At 35.6% G+C, this 25,724-nt stretch overlaps 1 protein-coding gene across 1 annotated transcript in view; it reads right to left on the reverse strand.

The window, feature by feature from the left end:
* Positions 1–25,724, reverse strand: part of Adss (adenylosuccinate synthetase) — a 178,313-nt gene that overhangs the window by 42,382 nt on the left and 110,207 nt on the right. The window contains exon 10 of the mRNA XM_090399810.1: positions 24,986–25,110. Within this exon, the coding sequence (XP_090255936.1) occupies positions 24,986–25,110 (125 nt within the window). The remainder of the gene's footprint in view (positions 1–24,985; positions 25,111–25,724) is intronic.

Consider the following 25,724-nt stretch of genomic DNA (forward strand, 5'->3'; position numbering starts at 1 on the left):
TCTCACAATGTGTATATGCCTTCCACACTGCTTGCATTTTAATCTGGAAAACATTCTAATTACAAATTAGTCATGATAACTGCTATTCAAAGCTTCCTAATTTTATTATTTTATGAACTATTTTATTACTTACTCCCATCATGCAAAACAGAACTGTATTTTTTTTTTTTTTTTTTTGCTATAATTACTTATATCTCAGTTGTACACAGTATTTAAGCATTTCAGTTCTAGCTTTAAAAAAAAAAAAGTATTTTTAAATGCTTTAATGGTTAACTATAGTATAATTCTTTCAGCAGTGAGAGACTGGGTAGAACAGTATTTCTATTATATACATTTTTCACATAGGAGAATGCCCTCTTCCTATTTTTAACTAACTGTACCCACCCTTATCTCCAAGTGAGATTAAGGATTCTGCTGCCCTAGACTGAAATACATGGCATGCATCATGTAATAAGTAATTTATAACTACTTATTCATATTATTTGGTAATCACACTAAAATTTTTCCAGGAATGACCCCTTGTTTTGCCCACTCTAGTAAAACATGGAAATATTTCCTTTACATCAGTGCTATAAAACCCTTTTACAAATGTAAATATTCCTATCATATCCCCTCTTTCCACCTATCAGTCAACTTAAGCAATCCTCAATCTACTGTCATAGGGAGTATTCCAAAGACCATTTACCAAATGCTTATCTCTGGATCCTTTCCACCACTTCCTATCCCCAAGAAACCCAGGTAACTAAACATAAGTGAACAAATCAAGATGTAGTTGTACCAGTCTTATATAAAGAGGAAAATCATAACTTCATTATTTCTATTCTCGTAGACAGGCTTATACGTTGGTTATGCATTTCTAATTAACTTAGGGAATTGAAACAACGTAGATCCGAATATAAATTAAATTATATTTTAATAGATATTTCCGATATTTCGGCAATGTCACATTGCCATTTTCTAAAGGAACTTACAAAAAGGCATACAGGCAATAACAATACAGTAACTGAGAATGAAGATATGAAGCTATCGTTCTCCTAGAAGTCCTGATGGTGCCCTCTGGCGGGCTAAGTAGGCGTTCTTGGCCGTTGGGCTGAAGGTCTGCTGATGTATGCCTCCCAAATTTGGGGCAGTCGCATACAACCAAATTTGTTGAGGTTTGGAGAGTTTCTTAGGGCAGAGGCTGATTCCATAAATAATCTTTCGAATTTATATTTGCTCCGGTGTATTATTGTTGCTTTCTTCCACCGTATTCTGTGGCGAGTATCCAGAGCATGGTCTGCAAGACCAGAATGGCTATACTTGTAAAACCGGATGTAGTCCTTGTGTTCAGAAATTCTGATATTCGCTGTCCTGCCTGTTTGGCCAAAGTACGACAGTTTACAACTGCAAGGGACCTGGTATACACCAGGTAGGTCTAGGGGAAGTGGTTGGTCTTTGGTAGAGCGGATAAGGGATGCCAATTTTCTGTAAGGCCTGTAACAGGAGGTGAGGTCATGTTTTTTTAGAATTTTGGTAATTTTTTCTGAAGTGCCTCGGATGTAGGGAATGGTGATGGATTTAGAGTAATCTTTTTTGTGGAGGGAGGAGGAGGGGGGGGGGGGGCTGTGGTTTGTAGGTTTTAATATTTTTTGGATTTTTTTTGGGGGGGGGGTAGCCATTGGCTGAGGATGTGATTTAGTTCAGTGTGTTGAGGATGTGATTTAGTTCAGTGTTAAGGGCTATGTCGTTAGAACAGATTAGTTTAGCCCTGTTGTATAGTGTTTTTACCACTCCATATTGTTGAGAGGGGGGGGGGGATTTTGGTGGATGTATCTGCCTGTATGGGTGGGTTTTCTGTAAACTGAGAAAACCAAAGTTCTATCAGGCTGGTGGGTGACTAGTGTGTCTAGGAAAGGGAGGCAGTTGTTTTCCTCTTTTTCCAGGGTGAACTTGATTCTGGCGTGTTGGTTGTTTAAGTGTGTAAGGAAGGAGAGGAGTGTTTCAGAGCCATGTGGCCAAATAGCGAACACATCATCAACGTAGCGAAGCCATATGGTTGGTTTTTGTGGGGCAGAGGCTAAGGCTTTTTCCTCAAAGGTCTCCATAAAGAAATTGGCCAAGGGTGGTGAGCCCATGGCTGTCCCCTCTATTTGTTTGTAGAATTTTCCCTGCCAAACGAAATAGCCTGAGTTCATTGTGAACTGAAATAGGGCTGAGATATCGGGAGAAAATTTAGCTTGGATTAGCTCTAGTTTCCTTGAGTGGGACATTTGTGAATAAGGAGGAGACGTCGAAGCTGACCATTATGTCAGTATGTTGAAGTGTAAGGTTTTCTATGCTGGCTTTGAAGTGGGCTGAGTTTTTTATGTGTGATGGTGTGTTGCCAGTATAGTGTGCGAGCTCTTTGGCCAAATGTTTAGCTAATTTGTATGTGGGGGAATCAATGCCATCCACTATGGGACGTAATGGCACATTTTCTTTATGTATTTAACTCTATACCCGCCCGTATTTACGGACTCCCAAAAATACATAAAGAAAATGTGCCATTATGTCCCATAGTGGATGGCATGGTTTTGTTCTTCTCACAGACGCCATAGTGTAAAGAACAAAACCATGGAAAGCGCCATGGTTTTGTTCTTTACACTATGGCGTCTGTTGACTTCTTTCAAAGCAGTGTACACTGGCAACAGAAATTATTGAGTTAATTTCTTATCCCCCTTCCTCACCACCACCACCAAGACTAGTAATGCCTAATGAAGGTTCACCATAGGGATTAGCTTCAATAGATTTAGTGAGAAGCAAAATAAATTCAAAAGTTTTAAGGTAATTGTGATACGAATGTAACAGCATGCAAAAAATGTTTTTGTTTTATAAGTACTATATATATATATATATATATACTCATGCAATTCAGTCTCAATAAATGGAACTTATTACCTAAAAGGAACCACAAATTTCACTGCAGAAAATATCCATATAAACATCTCACAAAATTACTTCCAAAGTGTGATAAGAAAAACAATAAAAATTCTTTAAAGTTAGTAAGTACTAATTTCTTCCTCTCTCAACAGTGGATCATACCAACTAATTATACCATACCTTTCTCCGTTGTTTTCGCCAGGGAACCAGGGCGAACAGCGAAAAGTCAGCTACTGGAACAAATCTGAAAACAAACCCCAACTCAACATCACCAGAGTTAAAGATCGGTACTATCAATATAAGAAGCCTGAATGGCAAAGAAATGGAGCTAGCGGAGGAATTAGATAAGTACCAGATCGACATAATAGGGGTGACTGAAACAAAAAAGACCAAAACTGGTGAGATCTTTCTGAGCAATAAATACAAAATGTTATATTCAGGCAATGACAATCAAGGAAAAGAAGGAGTTGCCATAGTATTCAACACAAAATACGAGGCTAATCTTCTTGAATGGCAGTCAGTCTCAAGTAGAGTAATGTGGGCAAATATGAGAATGGGGAACTGGACAATGAGACTTATTTGTGCCTATGGTCTCACAGAAGGTTCTACTAAGGTAGAAGTGGAGGAATTTTTTGAGGCTTTAGAAAAAGCAACTGACACAATGAAAAAGGAAAAGTTGGTCCTTGTTGGGGATCTAAATAGTAGAGTTGGAAATGATTGTGAGACATACAAAAATATTTTGGGAAAATTTGGAGAAAAGAGCAAATCTAATAATAATGGCAAATATCTGTTGGATTTCTGCTCAGGACATGGACTGGTTATTACTAACACCATGTTCCAACATAAAAATGTGCACAAATTCACATGGAGAGAAGAGGCTAGGAATAAGAAAAGTCTCATTGACTATGTTATTGTTGATAGTGATGTTTTCTCCCTGGTGCAGGACACCAGAGTGTACAGAGGATTTGAAATTGGAAGTGATCACTATTTAGTCTTGAGCAGGATAAAATTGAATTTCATATTGAAAAGAATAACATGTAAGAAAGTTTTAAAGCGAATAAAAGTTGAGCAGCTCTCTGATGTGAACTGTAGACTAAAATACAGAAATATTATTGAAAAGAAAATGAAAGAGTTTGAGAACAGGAATCAAACCTTGGAGATTCAGTGGCAAACTCTGAAGGAAACATTGATTGATTCTGCCAGAGAGGCATGTGGTGAGGTTGTGTGCAAGGATAAAAAAATCAGAACCCCCTGGTGGACACAGGAAGTTAAAGAGGCAGTGAAGGAAAAGAAGAAAGCATATCAAAAGTTCCTGGCAAATAAGTCAGCTTTTACTCTTACAGAATACAGAGACAAATGTAAGAAAGCTAAACAGTGTGTAAAACTAGCTAAACAAAAGTCATGGGAGGACTTTGGCAAGAATATAGAAAATAAATATCAAGAAGGTGGCAAAATATTCTGGAGGTTGTTGAAGAAGCTTAGGAATGGAGGAAAGAGTGCTGTAAAAGGAATTAGAGATGATAAAGGTGAAATGAAAACAGGAGAAAAAGATATCGTTGAAGTATGGAGTAATTACTTTGAAAAACTGCTAAATGAAACAAGCAGTGATGACAGCACAGTGATAAAAAACACTGACCAGGCATGCAGTCAGGAATACATATCCATACTTGAAGTAGAAAAAGCCATCAAAGGCTTGAAATGTGGAAAGGCAGCAGGAGTAGATGATATTCGACCAGAAATGCTGAAGTATGGTGGTATAAGAGTCTTACAGTGGCTGCACTGCATAGTTCAGAAAGCCTGGACAGAGGGACGAATTCCCGATGATTGGAGTAGAGCTCTCATAGTACCCATATATAAAAAGGGAAATAAAACTGAATGTGAGAATTACAGAGGTATTTCCCTACTGAGTGTTCCTGGCAAGATCTATGCAAGTATACTTGAGAAACGGTTGAGAAGAATTGTGGAAGAAAAGCTTGGTGAAGAACAAGCTGGATTCAGGCCAAATAGAGGCTGTCAGGATCAGATCTTCACTTTACGACAAATAGTCGAGAAAGCATGGGAATATAACAAAGATCTGTATTTAAGTTTTGTCGATTTGGAAAAGGCATATGACAAGGTGCCAACAGAGAAGCTATTCAATACGCTGCAGTTATATGGTGTCAATGGGGCATTATATCAAGCAATACTTAGTCTTTATTTGAGTTGTGAGTCAGCAGTTAGAATTGAAGGAAGTACAGGAAGATGGTTTACTGTTAAATCTGGTGTTAGACAAGGATGTACATTATCCCCTCTGCTATTCATTATCTATATGGATCACATTATGAAGGAATGTGGTATTAAACCTGATATCAAAATTGGAGATGTTAATGTCAGCTCTTTGCTTTATGCGGATGATGTTATACTTCTAAATAAATCCGCTACAAGTCTGCAAGATTCTCTGACTAAATTGAATAGCTGTTGTAATAGATATGGTATGAAGGTCAGCAATAAAAAGACAAAGACAATGAAAATAGGCAGAATCATTGAAAATGTCAACTGTGTTGTGAATGGAGAACCTGTGGAACAAGTAAAACATTTCAGCTACTTAGGCACAATTTTTACTGAAGATGGTAAACTAAATATAGAAATAGACAACAGAATCAGCAAAGCTGGTATCGTGGGAAGTCAATTGAATAAATTTATATGGAATAAATTTATAGGTGGATTGATACGGTACAAAGTGCCTTAGACGATAGAAATATAAGATCTGATAATGTTGGAGTCTTGACAAGTGACAGACTTATTTGGAGGAAAATTGTAGATAGGAAGTTAGTAATGATGTAATTTTTTCATGTAGTACTGTCATATCCTGTACACCCCTTGAGGGTACATGGCAGGAATTTGATGATGATGATGATGATGATGATGACCTTTCTCTCCTAACACTTTTTTTTTTTTTTTTTGCAAATTAAAAAAGCAGGTTTCACAGAAATCTAATTTGGTTCTTGTAGTTTTGCACATTTTGAATAAGGCAATATTACTGTATCATCCCCCTGAAACATTTATAGTTCTTTTTATTTTTATCCACAAAAATAGCACTATGATAATTTTAAAGCTTAACCCTTTCTTCTTCTTTGCCTTATTATTCAAAGCATTTTTAATGGAACAAGAACACTGCTTACATATTGTAAAGAGGATTATTATTTGGGAGAAAGTGTATAATCCTTTAAGTTTTATCCATATTTTCAGCTTATCTTCAAAAAAAATTCATCTATTAATTTGGGAAAGCTGTCTGCTTTCTTAGGAATGATATCTTCCTTTCTGAGTTAAAAAACATCCTTCCTTTTCATTATATTTCTGTTTAAACTTTTTTCCACACCATATAGTCTAATGTTGATCTCCTGTGATCAACACATGTCCTTGATCTCTCAAATGAAAACTTCCTATTCAGAAACACACTGTCTTAGTTTAAAATAACATTGTGGTGAAAATGAAAATATTGCAATGTTGCAAACAAGAAGTTCTTCAATGGAAACCCAGATGTTTTAATGTCAAGTTTCTTAAGTTCCAGAAATAAAATTCCTGATGCAAGTTCTTTTTTTTCTTGATATCAATAAATGTCATAATTGTTAGCCTGATTGGCAGAGTAGTTAACAATCCAGCTCTCCAAGCAAGGGCTAAACAACCTCATCAACAGTACTTCCTTTGGGGAATAAAAGGCATTACCTAAAAATATTCTTAGTCTGATGTATAATAACAGGCTTATAGTAATGTATAATAAAATAACAGGTTTGCAACCTTTTGTGGGTGAGAGTCACATAAAAAAAATTATTTTTTCCCTTACACCAACTCTACTAATGAAATGCTTAAGAGAAAGTATATTTCCCTAATGAAATGAAACTAATTTCTCCCTATTTTTTTAAAAGTTACAGCCTGTTTAAAATAAGTAGTAAAAAATCTGTTATTGCTAAATAAGACATTTTACACAGGCCCACAATTAGCAGAACAAATGGGTGATTCAATAACAGTAAAAATATTATGAAAAATAAAACTTTGTCTCTTTTCTTCTCTCTGAGACCTGAAAGATTATTTCATTCTTTCATGAAGTTTCTCTATAGTTAGATTACTGATTTAGATTAAGATATTCTCCAGCATACTGACATATATCTTCTAAATCCTAATAAAATCCAAATCAAAAAAGAATGTAGGAAAGCCAAGGAGAAATGGATTAGGAATAAATGAATAGACATAGAAAACCTTGATAGAAAGTACAGAACCAGAGAAATGCGTGAAAAGATCAGAGAAATGACAAACAGGACAACTAAAGTAAATCATGCAAGTGTCATTAGAGATTCAAGAAATATACAAGGAAATTATATGAACAACAAAGAAATAATATTCCTGAACAGATAGATTTAGAAGGACTATCCATATTACTTTACAAAGTTGAAAATGCCATCAGAAAACTAAAACCACATAAAGCTGCAGGAAAAGATAATATCTTTGCAGAATGGTTGAGGGCTCTAGATGAAGAAGGGCTGAAATTCCTAACAAAATTATGCAATAAGATATATGAGTTTGGATTTTTATCCAAAGATATTAACCACTCAATTTGCATCCCAATTTCCACAAAACCAAAAGCTACAAGATGCGAAGAGTTCAGGACAATTAGCCAAGTATCAAAAGTTCTCTTCTATGTTATTCTCAAATCAAATCACCTAATGCATTTTTATTCCCATACAGGGAGTAGGTGAGGCCGTTTTATCCCTATCTAACCTTTTGGAGACTGAGTGGGCAGTTCAATCTCCACTGGTGGCCCAAGGCTATCATATGTTATTCTTGAAAGGAATAAAAGAAAAATAAATATAGAAATAAATGATACACAAAGTGGCTTTAAGGAAAATGTAGGTACAAGAGAAGGTATTTTCAACATCAGAACCATCACAGAAAGATATTTAGAAAAACAAAAAAATGTGTATGTCTGTTTCATAAATTTCAAAAATGCATTTGACAATGTTCAACATGAGCAATTAACTGAAATTCTTTCAAAAATAGGCATGGATGGAAAAGACATTAGGCTAATAACTAATCTTTACTGGGAACAGACTGCATCTTTGAGAATAAATGGAGACCTCAGAAGAATTCCCAGTTCAAAAAGGTGTGAGACAAGGCTGTGTCTCCAAATTCTCTTTGACCTATACACAGAAGAAAAAGGTAATAAAATAAGTAACCTCAAAGGAATCAATGTAATGAGCAGAAATATTAATAACCTAAGATATGCAGGTGGTGACACAGTTCTTCTAGCTGAAAACAAATATGATCTCAAGATTCTTATAGATGAAATCCTGAAGTACAGTAAACAGTGTTGTCTCAATTTCAATTTTAAAAATACAAAAATCATGATAACTTTAAGAGAAACAGAAATACCAAAACTATACATCAATATAAAAGGAAATAAACTAGAATAAGTGCGCGCGCGCGCACACACACACACACACACACAACTTGGACACTTAATCACAGAAAATGAAAGGAGAGAAGATGAAATTAAAACGATTAAAATTGCAAGATCAACCTTCAATGATATGAAAAGCCTACTGACATCTAGAGAATATACATCAATATAAAAGGAAATAAACTAGAACAAGGGCAAACATATATACACACACACACACCTCGGACACTTAATCACAGAGAATGAAATTCTCTGTGATTAATTTCATCTTCTGACAAAAGGACAGAAGATGAAATTAGAAGGATTGAAATGTAAGGTCAACCTTCAATAATACGAAAAGCCTACCGACATCAAGAGAACTAAATTTGAAAACAAGACTAAGAATTGCCAAATGTTCCATATGGTCCACATTACTATATGGAGACATGGTCCCTTTCCAATTTGAGAAAATTGGAAAAGGACCATGGAAAGACGAAAAGACAAATGAAGAGGTACTAGAAATGGTAGGCGACCTGATAAAAGAAATTAAAAAGAGAAAAGTCAGCTATTTTGGACATATTCTTAGACACAGTTGTCTACAAAGAACTTCTTGAAGGAAAGAGAAGGAGAGGAAGACAAACACTGGAGTGAAGATGAAAAATATAGAAGAATGGACCTATCATACAAGGAATGCAGCAAAGGACATAGTGGAGAACCATGGTAGTCAATCTCCTGGAGGGGAGAGAACACCTGACAAGACAAGAATACAATTTTGAACTCTTGTCTTGACAGGTGTCCTCTCCTTTCTCTTTCATTCAGTACTCAGTGGATATTTACTAACGGGGCACACCATGCGAAAGCGAGGATTAGGCATTAAGTCAGAAGCTCTAGTGTCAGTTACCACATTCCTTATTCTATGTATACTTGAATTATTATTTCTTTTACTATGATAATCATTATTTTTGATTTAAGGTAATGTTACCACAATTACCATTATTTATAACAATTGTTTGAAATTGTTCAACAACTATTTTAAATATGCTTCAGGAAAACAAGAGTCTAAATATCGAGATACTTTTTAATTTATCTGAGTGGGCACTGGAAGCAGGTCTCCAGAAATCCACTTGTCCACTCACCACAAGCAAGTAAACAGAGAAAATGGCGAGTGAATTTTCATACTCATTCTAAAAGCATTCGCATCATTTACACTTTTTTGTTTATTTTAAAACATTCATTCACTGTCAAGTGAATTGATCATGATTAGCTACCAAAGAATTTATTAAACAGTTTTATTTCCTTAAATCCAGTGATATGGATTGAAGGGTGGTTGATGGACAGATAGAGTGATTTATGGAGGAGTTGAGTCCATGAGAAGGCAAGTTACCAGTTGTACCAAGGGCTCAGTAACTGGTCCTCTGTTGTTTAATTTGTATATCATATTCAGTTGTTTGCTGATGATGCTAAACTCGGAAGGGAAATGGTAAATGAAGGTGATGTAGAGATCATGCAAGAAGACTTAAACAGACTAGCAGTATGGGCAATAGTAAATGGATGCCAGGTTAATGTGGCCAAGTGTAAGGTGATGCACTTTGGGAAGGATTAAAAGTTGTTTACTACATTAATGGAACTGAATTGCAGGGAACTGATGAGGCCAGGGACTTGGGTGTGATTGTGAACAGGGAATTGAGCCACCGAAGCTCAATTAGAAGAATAGTGGAACATTGCATCCTTCGACTGGAAAAGACCTGGGTTCGATTCTCGTCGTGACGAGGGGAATTCTTCATCATCATATTCCTGATATGTACCCTCAAGGGATGTACAGGATACGATAGTACTACATGAAAAATTTACATTATTACTAACTTCCCATCTACAATTTTCCTCCAAATCATTCTGTTACTTGTCAAGACTCCAATATTATCATTATCAGATTTTATATTTCTATCGTCTAAGGCACACTGTACTGTATCAATCCACCTACATCTTGGTCTTCCTCTGGGTCGTTTTCCTGCCAACCTGGCAGAGAACACTTGTTTTGCTAATCTTTCCTCGCCCATTCTATTTAAGTGACCATACCATCTGAGATTAGCTCTGCTAACGCATTCCTGGATGCTGACAATGTCAAGTTCTTTCCTAATATCCTCATTTTTAATATGAAATTGCCATTGATGCCATCTGTTCACGCCTCTAATCTTTCTCAGGACTTTCATATCTGCGGTCTCTAGTCTTTGGTCAAGTGTTTTACTTCTGACCCAGCTCTCAGATCCATAAGTTAAAATTGGTTTGAACACAGTCTTGTATACAGCTAATTTAGTGTTCCGACTAATTTCTCTCTTATTCCATATAAATTTATTCAATTGACTTCCCACGATACCAGCTTTGCTGATTCTGTTGTCTATTTCTATATTTAGTTTACCATCTTCAGTAAAAATTGTGCCTAAGTAGCTGAAATGTTTTACTTGTTCCACAGGTTCCCCGGTCACAACACAGTTGACATTTTCAACAATTCTGCCTATTTTCATTGTCTTTGTCTTTTTAATGCTGACCTTCATACCATATCTATTACAACAGCTATTCAATTTAGTCAGAGAATCTTGCAGACTTGTAGCAGATTTATTTAGAAGTATAACATCATCCGCATAAAGCAAAGAGCTGACATTAACATCTCCAATTTTGATATCAGGTTTAATACCACATTCCTTCATAATATGATCCATATAGATAATGAATAGCAGAGGGGATAATGTACATCCTTGTCTAACACCAGATTTAACATTAAACCATCTTCCTGTACTTCCTTCAATTCTAACTGCTGACTCACAACTCAAATAAAGACTAAGTATTGCTTGATATAATGCCCCATTGACACCATATAACTGCAGCGTATTGAATAGCTTCTCTGTTGGCACCTTGTCATATGCCTTTTCCAAATCGACAAAACTTAAATACAGATCTTTGTTATATTCCCATGCTTTCTCGACTATTTGTCGTAAAGTGAAGATCTGATCCTGACAGCCTCTATTTGGCCTGAATCCAGCTTGTTCTTCCACAATTCTTCTCAACCGTTTCTCAAGTATACTTGCATAGATCTTGCCAGGAACACTCAGTAGGGAAATACCTCTGTAATTCTCACATTCAGTTTTATTTCCCTTTTTTATATATATATGGGTACTATGAGAGCTCTACTCCAATCATCGGGAATTCGTCCCTCTGTCCAGGCTTTCTGAACTATGCAGTGCAGCCACTGTAAGACTTTTATACCACCATACTTCAGCATTTCTGGTCGAATATCATCTTCTCCTGCTGCCTTTCCACATTTCAAGCCTTTGATGGCTTTTTCTACTTCAAGTATGGGTATGTATTCCTGACTGTATGCCTGTTGAGTGTTTTTTTACCACTGTGCTATCACTGCTTGTTTTTCATTTAGCAATTTTTCGAAGTAATTACTCCATACTTCAAGGATATCCTTTTCTCCTGTTTTCATGTCACCTTTATAATCTCTAACTCCTTTTACAGCACTCTTTCCTACATTTCTAAGCTTCTTCAACAACCTCCAGAATATCTTACCACCTTCTTGATATTTATTTTCTATGTTCTTGACAAAGTCCTCCCATGCTTGATATAATATTGTTTAGATAGTTTTACAGTGTTTCGCTTTCTTGCATTTGTCTCTGTATTCTCTAAGAGCACAAGCTGACTTATTTGCCAGGAACTTTTGATATGCTTTCTTCTTTTCCTTCACTGCTATTTAACTTCCTGTGTCCACAATGGAGTTCTGATTTTTCTATCCTTGCAGACAACCTCACCACATGCCTCTCTGGCTGAATCAATCAGGGTTTTCTTCAAGGCTTGCCAATGAATCTCCAAGGTTTGGTTCTTGTTCTCAAACTCTTTTATTTTTTCTTCAATAATCTTTGTGTATTTTAGTCTACAGTTCACATCTGAGAGCTGCTCAACTTTTATTTGCTTTAAAGCTTTCTTACATGTTATTCTTTTCAATATGAAATTCAATTTTATCCTGCTCAAGACTAAATAATGATCGCTTCCAATTTCAAATCCTCTGTACACTCTGGTGTCCTGCGCCAGGGAGAAAACATCACTATCAACAATAACATAGTCAATGAGACTTTTCTTATTCCTTGCCTCTTCTCTCCATGTGAATTTGTGCACATTTTTATGTTGGAACATGGTGTTAGTAATAACCAGTCCATGTCCTGAGCAGAAATCCTACAGGTATTTGCCATTATTATTAGCTTTGCTCTTTTCTCCAAATTTTCCCAAAATATTTTTGTATGTCAGACAATCCTTATATGGGCTTTTTACAGCTGAAGGTGAGTTAGTTGATCTCATAGAGTGGTAGCAGGGTTTTTTTTCCTCACAGAATCTCAGGTTTTTCATACGCATACAGACAAATATTCCTTCAGAACACATGCAAATTTACAGACAAAAAATACTGTTGTTGGCATTGATGATGATGATGGTAGTAGTGGTGTAGTTGGAGAATTAAGTAGTAGTGGATAGGATGAGATGTATTTAGTGAAGTAGAGTAGTGTGCCCTCCCATGATGAGTCCTTAGGCTCCCTGTAGGTGTCACTTAATAATAATAATATTATTATGAATGTAACCAAAACAGCATATCAGATTACACAGTTGTTGAAGAACACGCTAACAGGGATAGAGAAGTTCTTGTTCTCCTATATAAGGCTTTAATAAGGCCACATCTGGACTCCCAGATTCCATGCAGATGAAGAAGTGGTGGAGAGGATCCAGAGGTAAGTGACAAAGATTGTAGTAGGTCTGTGGAATGCCACCTATGAGAGTAGATTGACAGTCTATAGGGGCTTCAAAATTATCCAACAGACAAAAAAGAGTAGATATCATAGAAGAATTTAAGTTATTAAAGGGGTTTTTATAGGACTGACCTAAAGACTTTTTTCAGTACATGGCAAGAAGGGAGGGAATAAGGGATCATCAATGGAACTGGTATATGAGTGGTAAGCAAGGGTGTTAAGATTAGGATTTTTGTTAATAAGCTGATGAATAGGTGACTGTGGGTACTTCATCAGTGAATGAATTTAAGGAGAAATATGATAAGTATTGTGTGAATAAATGGATCTCCCACAATGAGTCTTCTGACTCCATGGAGATACCTAAATAATAATAATCCTTAATTCAAACACTATAGCATTCCTTTTTAAAGAATCACAAAAAGATTTGCAACTTTAGATGCTGGTTTTCTTGTAAAGTCATAATGTAAACCAATCGTCTTCACTTTCTTCCATCCCTTTATCACCTTTATGGTTCAGAACTTTGTTTTTTTTTCTAAATGAAAGACTACAAAAAAAAAAAAAAAAAACAGTCATTCAGCACTCAACTTGCAATATCCTCTTCCTGTAATGATTGTTCTGTTGTCATTGCTGTAACAAACAACTGATAACTTTTAGATGCTTTTATTTTTATATGAAAGACTTCAGAAAAAATATCTGCTGAGTTTCAACCTCCCCCCATTTCTCTCAGCAGCAGTATAGCATTCAGTTTCATTTCGATACAGTGTGAGTACCCTTCAAGGGTACTTGCACTGTACGAAAAAGGGAGGGACAGAAGTTGGAACTCCTGCTCTGGAAACCAAACACAGCATTCATCATGTTTGCTTTCCAGAGCAGGGTGATGGTGTTTCACGAGGAAAAATGAAGAACTAAGTAGCATTTCCTTCAACTAAGAAAATTACCTTTTGCATCAGGAATACTTGCATTTATGGAATGAAAGAGTAAGATGAGAAGTTGGTTCTGCAGGTTTAGAGCTGAACAGTGCATGGATGTTGACTATTAATTGCTGATGTTTTACATTCTTAGAGAAAAGTGGAGGAATAATGGTAGCCAACTTGGTGGAACAGTGCCCATGAAAATAACTACAGTAAGGCAGACAGATGAAGAATGTGTGTGTAATATCAAGCATCTTTCAGAAGGTTTTTGATGTGTTGATTGAAGTGTACAACCAAATATTGGTTACAAAATAACTAATTACAAATAAGATTACTAAACGATCTATCTCCAACACTTTTCAATATTATTAATGAAATATTAATACAGTGGAACACCTTAAACAATCCAGGTATAGAAATTTCCCTGAATAACAAAATAAATATGCTATTATTTGCAGATGATCAGGTAATAATATCAGATAAGGAAGACAATTTACAACAAGCAATATATAATTTAAACGCTTTACTAGAACAGTTTGCAATGAAAATATCATAAATAAAACTAAAACAATGGCATTTTGTGGACAAACTCTAGTTAGAAGTAAAATAGTTATTAATAATAAAATAATAGAACAGATAAATACTTTCAGTTATCTTGGATGTGAAATATCATATGAAGGAGAAAAAGATATAAAATTAAAAACTTTTTACAGATTATAAGCCTGATAAATAGAACACTCAATCCAAATAGTGTACAAAAAGAAACATGATTGAAAATATACAATACTTCAGCAGTGCACACGTTATTATATAGCAGCAATATTTGAACAATAAACAAAGAATAAAAACAAGTGAAATGAGATTCATGACAAGAACTGCAAAATACACATTATTAGACTAAAAAAATACTATATTTTAAAAGAACTCCATGTGAATTTGTGCACATTTTTATGTTGGAACATGGTGTTAGTAATAACCAGTCCATGTCCTGAGCAGAAATCCAACAGGTATTTGCCATTATTATTAGCTTTGCTCTTTTCTTCAAATTTTTCCAAAATAATTTTGTATGTCTGACAATCCTTATATGGATTGTAAGACATACATATCAGAAAATCAATAGAAGAAAAACTAAACATTTATAAACAAAATAAAATATAAACCAACTGGAAAGAGAAGGTCGGGTAGACCTCAAAAGAGGATATTAAATGGATAAAGAGACTGGAAGACCAGTTAGATCTATATCCATAACCAGAATTATGATCATGATGATATATAAATATACAGTTGACTGTTGAAGAACGCAAGTCCACTTATAAGTGGATTTTTTTGAATAAAAATATTGGAAAATTTTTTTGGAGATTTGCAACAATTTGAAAAAACTTGCAGATGAAAAGTGTAGCCTAGAAATATCGAAAACAGAAAAAGTATGGTATGTCATGAATGTATAAAATATACACAAATCTATTATAAAAAGTTAAAATTTCAAAACTTGTGCACAGAAATGCTTACAGACCATACATGGTGCCATTTGCAGTCGAAAGAAATGTAAATAAATGTAAAGATCCAGTATTAACTGCATAAAATTAATTGTTATTAATTAGTTAAATTAATTAGCATGAAATAAAAATTTTATAACGATTCATTCATTAGTGTATAGGCTAGGCTAGGCTACTGCAAAGAAATTGTATCGATTGAACTAGGCTAACAATAAAGCTATCATATTGCTGCTTCTTCATTATCAATGTGTGAATCATTATAACTATAAATAAATATGAATTTCTTTCACATTTTTTCATTTTTGATGTCTAGTGTTATTAATATGTATAACATCTAGTATTTTGCATAGTCTGGCAACTTGCCAAGAAGAGTCAATTCATGTTCAAGGGAAAAAAAGAAATAAGCTGATGTACAAATTGGTCACCAACATGCAAAATCACATGCTTTATACATAAAAATTTCCAACTGTTATACAAGCAAAATAGTTGTCACTTTAAAAACTACACTGTTCATAAAAGAAAATTTAATTTCCCAACGTGTAATAATAAAAAAACTCATTCACAAGACGGATTGATTACCCTATTATCGGAATGGATTCTTCTTCTTCTCACACGCACAGAAGTGTTGAAGGGTCTCGTATCTGTGGGTGCACAGTACTGACAAACATGATTCATCTTGTAAACAGACGACGTAAACTTATGGCATCGATAAATACAGTACAGTACTGTGAATGTATTTTCACTTCCTTATGATTTTCTTCATATAATTTTCTTTTCTCTAGTTTACTTTATTGTAAGAATACAGTGTATAATACATATAACATACAAAAAATGTGTTAATTGGCTGTTTATATTATCAGTAAGGCTTCTGATCAACAGTAGGCTATCAGTAGTTAAGTTTTTGTCAACTTGTGCGTATAAATTTTGAAGTCAAAAGCTATTGTCAGACAACGAAGAGCAACAGTTCATGAAAGCTATGAAATGATAAGTGCCTTGACACTGTTTTATGCAGATGTGAACAGGTACTATTGGTCAATAATGAAAATAAGGTACAACACTGTACATCATCTAAAACTTCATTTTATTTAATATGAAAACATCAACTGAAAAAATTAAAATTATGGTCTTTCAAAGAAAGGAACAAATTAAAAGTAAAATATGGAAATAGTTCTTGACTATTGCTTTGATTATAGAGCAAGTCATGAAGAAAAAAATGACAAAATTCAAAATTCCAGAACACTCAGAATAATTAATCAAGTTTATAATTCAACAAAATTACAGAGGTGTAGCAGAATTAAAGCATAGAAAACACTGACAAAAACAATATTTACATATATGAGCAATGATTGAACCATCAAAAAACAGGATGAATGACAACTTAAATGAACAGACCAACTATAGCACCTATTATAAACATATCTAACAATAGAGGCAAAAATGGTTACAAAATTTGTAAACAGAATGGAGAATTTGAGCAATACAAAGGAATGAGGAAGTAGACAGAACAGAGAAGTAATGTCTGAATGTATTCCAAAAGTTCATCATCATCATCATCATCAAATTCCTGCCATGTACCCTCAAGGGGTGTACAGGATATGACAGTACTACATGAAAAAATTACATCATTACTAACTTCCTATCTACAATTTTCCTCCAAATCAGTCTGTTACTTGTCAAGACTCCAACATTATCAGATCTTATATTTCTATCGTCTAAGGCACTTTGTACCGTATCAATCCATCTATATCTTGGTCTTCCTCTGGGTCGTTTTCCTGCCAACCTGGCAGAGAACACTTGTTTTGCTAATCTTTCCTCTCCCATTCTATTTAAGTGACCATACCATCTGAGATTAGCTCTGCTAACGCATTCCTGGATGCTGACAATGTCAAGTTCTTTCCTAATATCCTCATTTTTAATATGATATTGCCATTGATGCCATCTGTTCACGCCTCTAATCTTTCTCAGGACTCTCATATCTGCGGTCTCTAGTCTTTGGTCAAGTGTTTTACTTCTGACCCAGCTCTCAGATCCATAAGTTAAAATTGGTTTGAACAAAGTCTTGTATACAACTAATTTAGTGTTCCGACTAATTTCTTTCTCATTCCATATGAATTTATTCAATTGACTTCCCACGATACCAGCTTTGCTGATTCTGTTGTCTATTTCTATATTTAGTTTACCATCTTCAGTAAAAATTGTGCCTAAGTAGCTGAAATGTTTTACTTGTTCCACAGGTTCTCCATTCACAACACAGTTGACATTTTCAATGATTCTGCCTATTTTCATTGTCTTTGTCTTTTTATTGCTGACCTTCATACCATATCTATTACAACAGCTATTCAATTTAGTCAGAGAATCTTGCAGACTTGTAGCGGATTTATTTAGAAGTATAACATCATCCGCATAAAGCAAAGAGCTGACATTAACATCTCCAATTTTGATATCAGGTTTAATACCACATTCCTTCATAATGTGATCCATATAGATAATGAATAACAGCGGGGATAATGTACATCCTTGTCTCACACCAGATTTAACATTAAACCATCTTCCTGTACTTCCTTCAATTCTAACTGCTGACTCACAACTCAAATAAAGACTAAGTATTGCTTGATATAATGCCCCATTGACACCATATAACTGCAGCGTATTGAATAGCTTCTCTCTTGGCACCTTGTCATATGCCTTTTCCAAATCGACAAAACTTAAATACAGATCTTTGTTATATTCCCATGCTTTCTCGACTATTTGTCGTAAAGTGAAGATCTGATCCTGACAGCCTCTATTTGGCCTGAATCCAGCTTGTTCTTCACCAAGCTTTTCTTCCACAATTCTTCTCAACCGTTTCTCAAGTATACTTGCATAGATCTTGCCAGGAACACTCAGTAGGGAAATACCTCTGTAATTCTCACATTCAGTTTTATTTCCCTTTTTATATATGGGTACTATGAGAGCTCTACTCCAATCATCGGGAATTCGTCCCTCTGTCCAGGCTTTCTGAACTATGCAGTGCAGCCACTGTAAGACTCTTATACCACCATACTTCAGCATTTCTGGTCGAATATCATCTACTCCTGCTGCCTTTCCACATTTCAAGCCTTTGACGGCTTTTTCTACTTCAAGTATGGATGTGTATTCCTGACTGCATGCCTGGTCAGTGTTTTTTATCACTGTGCTGTCATCACTGCTTGTTTCATTTAGCAGTTTTTCAAAGTAATTACTCCATACTTCAAGGATATCTTTTTCTCCTGTTTTCATGTCACCTTTATCATCTCTAATTCCTTTTACAGCACTCTTTCCTCCATTCCTAAGCTTCTTCAACAACCTCCAGAATATTTTGCCACCTTCTTGATATTTATTTTCTATATTCTTGCCAAAGTCCTCCCATGACTTTTGTTTAGCTAGTTTTACACACTGTTTAGCTTTCTTACATTTGTCTCTGTATTCTGTAAGAGTAAAAGCTGACTTATTTGCCAGGAACTTTTGATATGCTTTCTTCTTTTCCTTCACTGCCTCTTTAACTTCCTGTGTCCACCAGGGAGTTCTGATTTTTTTATCTTTGCACACAACCTCACCACATGCCTCTCTGGCAGAATCAATCAATGTTTCCTTCAGAGTTTGCCACTGAATCTCCAAGGTTTGATTCCTGTTCTCAAACTCTTTCATTTTCTTTTCAATAATATTTCTGTATTTTAGTCTACAGTTTACATCTGAGAGCTGCTCAACTTTTATTCGCTTTAAAACTTTCTTACATGTTATTCTTTTCAATATGAAATTCAATTTTATCCTGCTCAAGACTAAATAGTGATCACTTCCAATTTCAAATCCTCTGTACACTCTGGTGTCCTGCACCAGGGAGAAAACATCACTATCAACAATAACATAGTCAATGAGACTTTTCTTATTCCTAGCCTCTTCTCTCCATGTGAATTTGTGCACATTTTTATGTTGGAACATGGTGTTCGTAATAACCAGTCCATGTCCTGAGCAGAAATCCAACAGATATTTGCCATTATTATTAGCTTTGCTCTTTTCTCCAAATTTTCCCAAAATATTTTTGTATGTCTCACAATCATTTCCTACTCTACTATTTAGATCCCCAACAAGGACCAACTTTTCCTTTTTCATTGTGTCAGTTGCTTTTTCTAAAGCCTCAAAAAATTCCTCCACTTCTACCTTAGTAGAACCTTCTGTGGGACCATAGACACAAATAAGTCTCATTGTCCAGTTACGACATTCTCATATTTGCCCACATTACTCTACTTGAGACTGACTTCAAGAAGATTAGCCTCGTATTTTGTGTTGAATACTATGGCTACTCCTTTTCCTTGATTGTTATTGCCTGAATATAACATTTTGTATTTATTGCTCAGAAAGATCTCACCAGTTTTGGTCTTTTTTGTTTCAGTCACCCCTATTATGTCGATCTGGTACTTATCTAATTCCTCCGCTAGCTCCATTTCTTTGCCATTCAGGCTTCTTACGTTGATAGTACCGATCTTTAACTCTGGTGATGTTGAGTTGGGGTTTGTTTTCAGATTTGTTCCAGTAGCTGACTTTTCGCTGTTCGCCCTGGTTCCCTGGCAAAAACAACGGGGGCCTTGTTTAACCGGGCGACGCCCCAGCCGGCATGAAATTTTGTCATGTTGTACCATCATTTTTTATTTTGGTTTAACCAATAAGAATACAATTTGGTTGGCTAAATCCCAAATTGCCAGCCCATCCTCGTTCGTTCAGTATCAAAGTAGATACCCAACAGGGTGCACCACGAGAAGGTGAGGATTGGACATTAGGTCAGAAGCCCTGGTCGGTTCTCCGCATTCCTTTAAAGGCTATGTGGAGGTCTCCTCTCAGTTATACAGCTTTGACCCTTAAGCACCCCATTCCAAAAGTTAGGAGATTTAAATATGGAAGGTATGAAATGTACGAATGATGAGATCAAGATGAAAACTACAAACAATCCTAGGAGGACTAAGAAGGTTACATGGTTGAACATGAAACAGAAGTTACTGTTTGAGTAGCTAGCTGTTTTGATATGTGACTGGTAGAAGAAAGAATGATTATAGGAAGATATTTAGTTGATATATTTATTGCACACTTTATTATAATATTGTTACACATATTTTTTATGTATTCTTCTTATTATTATCTGATATGCATGTGAGGTATCTGAATTCTTGTTCTGTAATTATCCTTAAATTGTACTTCTTTAGTTGTAATGGAAACACTACTTATATCTCTCTTTGTATGCCTACTCAGTACTTAATCTTCTTTGTACACTGTGGCCGTCACTTAGATTGATCACGTGTACAAATTAGATTAACAAGGGGATTGCCTTTGGCTAGAGCCAATTCCCTTGTTACAAATATCTGGAGTTACCTCCTCGTTAGGTTCTGGAAAATTTATTTTTTATTGCTGCACCATCCAGAACCCTTAGATTAGAAAAGCTTCTTAATCAAGGAGTTAACTCTCAGACAGACACACGGTTAATCGTTCTATTAAAATACTTAGTTCAAATTAGCTAAATTTCCTGTAACTCTAGTTTGCAGTCGTGGTCTATGTTAAACAATTAAATTCCGCTCAGGTTCTAATTAATAAGTGGTGCATTGGATTCATTTATCAGGCAACTAGTTAGGTAAAAAGTACAAAGGTTCATTTATTAAAACTTATGCAATACACTTTCACCAAATATACACTCAGCTAAGATAATCACTTTCTTAAGTTACAGAACTTAATATAACAAATTATAATTTATATAGCTGAATCTTGTCATAAGACACTGCTATCAAATCAATTAATTGTCCCTTTGTATTCTTTGATCTACAATTCCTTCCAGGCATTAATTCAATTAATGTCATACGATTATACTATAACATACTAAACATAATCGACATTCACAATACATCAACTATGCTCCTGGAGCTGTAACACTTTGCTATTAGACTAAATACTAAAGTTCTGCCTCTTACATAATATGAGCTCTACTAATGAATGTTCCTGTTCACTATTATACAATAATTCTTTCTTCCACAACAAAAGATACTAAAGTTTGTACATTACCAGATCTTTAAGACTTCTTCAGGTCTGTCCCTTAATCTTCAATTCTCTTTACAGCTTACTTATTCTTTATCCTGACGGTTGTCTCACCTAGGCCTGGTTTGATGAGTCCGATGTGGACGAGAAACAGCTCTGCTTAAGTTGGTCCACGTGGTCTAGCATAACAGTCAGCTTGCGTAGATTTCCTCTGTACGCTGACGAATTGCCCACACCTGGCTTGCTACTTGGCAGCTTATCTCCATCGAGACATCGTTCCATTGGCCAGGTTCTCCTACACATCTCCGGGAACAACTCGAGCTGGGGCCCTCGAGTGACGGGCGGCGATGCTGAACAGGAGAGCACGACGAAGAACTGGAATCCAAGAGAAAAATTCCAAGAACTGGGGGAGCCAAGCCTTTTTATATTGTACTTTAGCGGCACACCTTCTGCATCACACCTTTTCACCCGTCACCATTCTTCTGCACATGGTTCCGTTCTTCTCTCTTAGTGTCTTCCGAGAAGCTCGTGCATACACCGTGCGTACGTGACTGCCGTAGGCTCTGCTGCTAATCCAAGTGTCTCGCTCGCGTACCTTGAACTCATAATTTTACACGCTAACATATATTTCACAAATTATTCTTCCCTTGTTAACCATACAAAGATAGGTAATATTCCTTTACATGGAATCATTCAATGTCAAGATACAATATCTTTAAGACTTTCCAGTAATTTACAATTCTACTTATATACAAGTATATCCTTGTTGGTGTGTTAAAGCTTGTTAAATCCCAAATGAAATATTTCTTAGTGAAATCTCTTCATTCAAGATTTAGCAATATTAATAAATCCACAGGACTCTTCACATTGACTCATATTTTATGATAATGCTGCAGGAAGTTAGATGTTTAAGAAGACCCTTCAAACTGACAATGTCTTTGGAATGAGGATAAAACTGTTCCTTGTACAAAAGACGACAGAAGATACCAGATTTTTATCTCGAATGATGACTGAACACCTCTAAGTCAGAATCCCATCTAGCCACTGCTACAATACCATTCATACCTCATGCATTGAAAGGCCAGAGTTGCTTTCATATTGTTATGGTGTGATTGCTCTGGAGACGATGCCACTAGAACAGAAGCATCAAGGCAGACATTGAGACTATGCAGCCGCTTCCTATGGTGCACCATTCAGGAGCGATATGCGAGCACCAAATCGTCCACAGATGACCTAAGTACTGGTTTGGGTGTTGTACTTAAAAGAGCAGCCAGCATACTGTAATCTATTGACTAAAGTCAGAGGATGAGTCTCGATAGATCACAGTATGGTGTAGGAAGCAGCAGCAACATAATCTCAATGGATGCCTTGATGCTTCCATTCTAGTGGCCTCCACCAGAGCAATCACACTGTTGAAAGCAATTCCAGCTAGTGATGCCTTTCAGCATGGGAGGCACAAATGGTATCATTGCAGTGGCTAGATGGGTGTCATCTAGCCACTGCAACGAGGCATTCAGTCATCGTCCCACATCAAGAACTTAAAGGTGTTCAGTTCTGGATGCATGGAAAGCATGACATGGTCATGTATCTAGCTATGGTCTCTTTAATATGGTCAGCCATAAAAGGCAACAATGGAATCCAACACTTCACTGATGTCAGGTCAGGAATGCTGCAGATTCGGCCAGTTGAACTTGTACCTCTTTCTGTTCCTTTATTAGTTTGCCAAGCACATAATCAGGACTAGAACAGCTTGATAACAGGGATTTTTCTATAAAGGACAGCATGGGATTTGTTAAGAGGCGGTTGGGTTTTAGCAATTTATTTATAAATTACAACAGGATGATATATATTGAACCAGAGGATGCACAGATAGCAGTATATCTAGATTTTTGCAAAGATGACAACAAGCTGTGTTATAGAAGCAGTATACCAGAATAGTCAAGTTATCAGTGGTGTGCTGCAGTGTTTGAGGACATTTGAGAAATCTATAATAAATTCCTGTTTTAAAATCCATAAATGAAGGAATGAATCTGCATTTATGCCTTTCTTTCTTTTTGTTTAAATCGTTATTATTTTACTTAAAGATTACCAACACCAGAAGAGTTTAAATGGGTACAGACAGTTGTTTGCCAATGATAGACAGCAAAGTGCCTGTCACATGTACTTCTTATGTACTCCTCAAATTAATGTATCAACATAAAATTAGTGACTATTAATAATATTTAAAGGAGCTTGTGACATGGTGATTGAGCAAACACATTAAAGACAGCAAATAACTTTAATAAATGTAACATAAATATTTCTTATTGAAACTATCAGTACATCAGTGTGGAATACGAAGCTATTTTAAATAACAAGACTGGTTGCAAAAATGTGGTTTATTATTACAATTGTACAACTTAATTGTTATCCCTTTCAACAAACTCCCCTTCTTTATCTATAAACCGTTGCATATGAATTTTTCATTGTTGGAAGCAGTGCTGCAAGTCATCACTATCTTATCTGCTTCAGTAGCACTGCCATTTTCTCCTCTACCTCATCCACTGACTGAAAATTGGTGCTACCCTTCAATGCAGATTTCAACTTTGAAAAAATGTAAAAGTCGCATGGAGCTAAGTCTGGTGAGTAAGGTGGATGGTCCAACACTGGGATCTTCTTATCAGCCAGATACTGCTTTATAGACAGTGCACTGTGGGCTGGAGTGTTGTCCTGATGGAGAATCCAAGCGTTGTTTTTCCATAGATCAAGTCTCTTCTTTCTCACTTGTTCTCTCAGCTTGGCCAGAACCTCAAGGTAATAATGTTGGTTAACTGTCTGACCCTCTAGTACCCATTCAACCATTAACTTGCCATTGATATATATAAAAAAACAACAACAACGATCAGCATTGTCTTCAGTTTTGACTTGCTCATTCTTGCTTTTGTCATTCTCGGTGACGTGGCAGATTTCCAGTGCATTGACCGTCTCTTTGTTTCTGGATCATACTGGAAAATCCATGTCTCATCACATGTGATGATCTTCTCCTGCAAGTCTGGCTCTGCTGTCAGCTGAACTTGCAGTGGATGAGGTAAAGAAGAAAATGACAGCGCTACTGAAGCAGATAACACCTGATGACTTGCAGGAGGGGGAGTATGTTGAAGGAGGATAACAATTAAGTTGTACAATTGTAATAATAAACCACATTTTTGCAAACCAGTCTCATTATTTAATAGCCACACCTCGTACACAAGCAATTCAAAGAGACAGAATACCAGACAAATACAGCAATCAATTGGCTAATGAAATGAGTCAATGGTTGCCAAGTGCTAGAACTATCATAAGTTTTATTGAATAAATCAGCCTTTCTAACCTAAAAATTTAAATTACTAGTTTTTCAGGAAATGAAATGAAATTACCGGTATGCACTATAGTAAATTTCAAACAATTTAAAAATCTCTAACTTACGCTGAATAACCATTAATCATGTTTGAATACTGTAACAAAACAACATCAAGCCAGCCACATCGTCGTTTTCTTTTTGTTGTTACACCAAATTCACATCCTCTCATTTGCAGAATTTCACCCAGCTCCTGGAAAGCAGATAATATACCAAGATATAATGAATTATACATAATGAAATTGTTTAACATCTTAAATAAATAACGAAATAGAGAATTAGGCTAAAAATTTGGAAAGTTACACACAAATTATATCCATTAAGGAAGTATACAAACATATACAATTAAGCAATGCAATCAGAATTTAATACATTTTTGCAAACTGTATCACATCAATAACAGTCAACCTCTGTATATTTTTGAGAACATATATATTGTATCAAAATTTAAGTGGTACTTGCTGCTCTTATAATTTCTATGATGTATCCTAGAATTCTGACAAAGGATGAGTTAGCTGGTCTCATACGTAGGTAGGGGGATTTTATGAATCCCTTACCTCCATATAAGGTAAGGAGTTTATAAAAATACCTCCTACCTCCGTATGTTTATTTAAATAAACACTGAATATAAAGTCGACTTTCAATATAGCAAACATCATTGTAAACAAATTCACTTAGTATAATTACCACTTAACAGTCACTACCAGAGCCCTGTAAATACAATGCTATTCTCTAGGAAATTCACTATAGCAAATTATCTGCTATCTATAACCATCTGCTAACATAATGTGCTAGGAATATGTTATC

This window comes from Typopeltis vanoorti, chromosome 10, assembly GCF_054136105.1.
Source record: "Typopeltis vanoorti isolate ZY-2024b chromosome 10, IOZ_Tvanoo_1.0, whole genome shotgun sequence".
Taxonomy (NCBI): domain Eukaryota; kingdom Metazoa; phylum Arthropoda; class Arachnida; order Uropygi; family Thelyphonidae; genus Typopeltis; species Typopeltis vanoorti.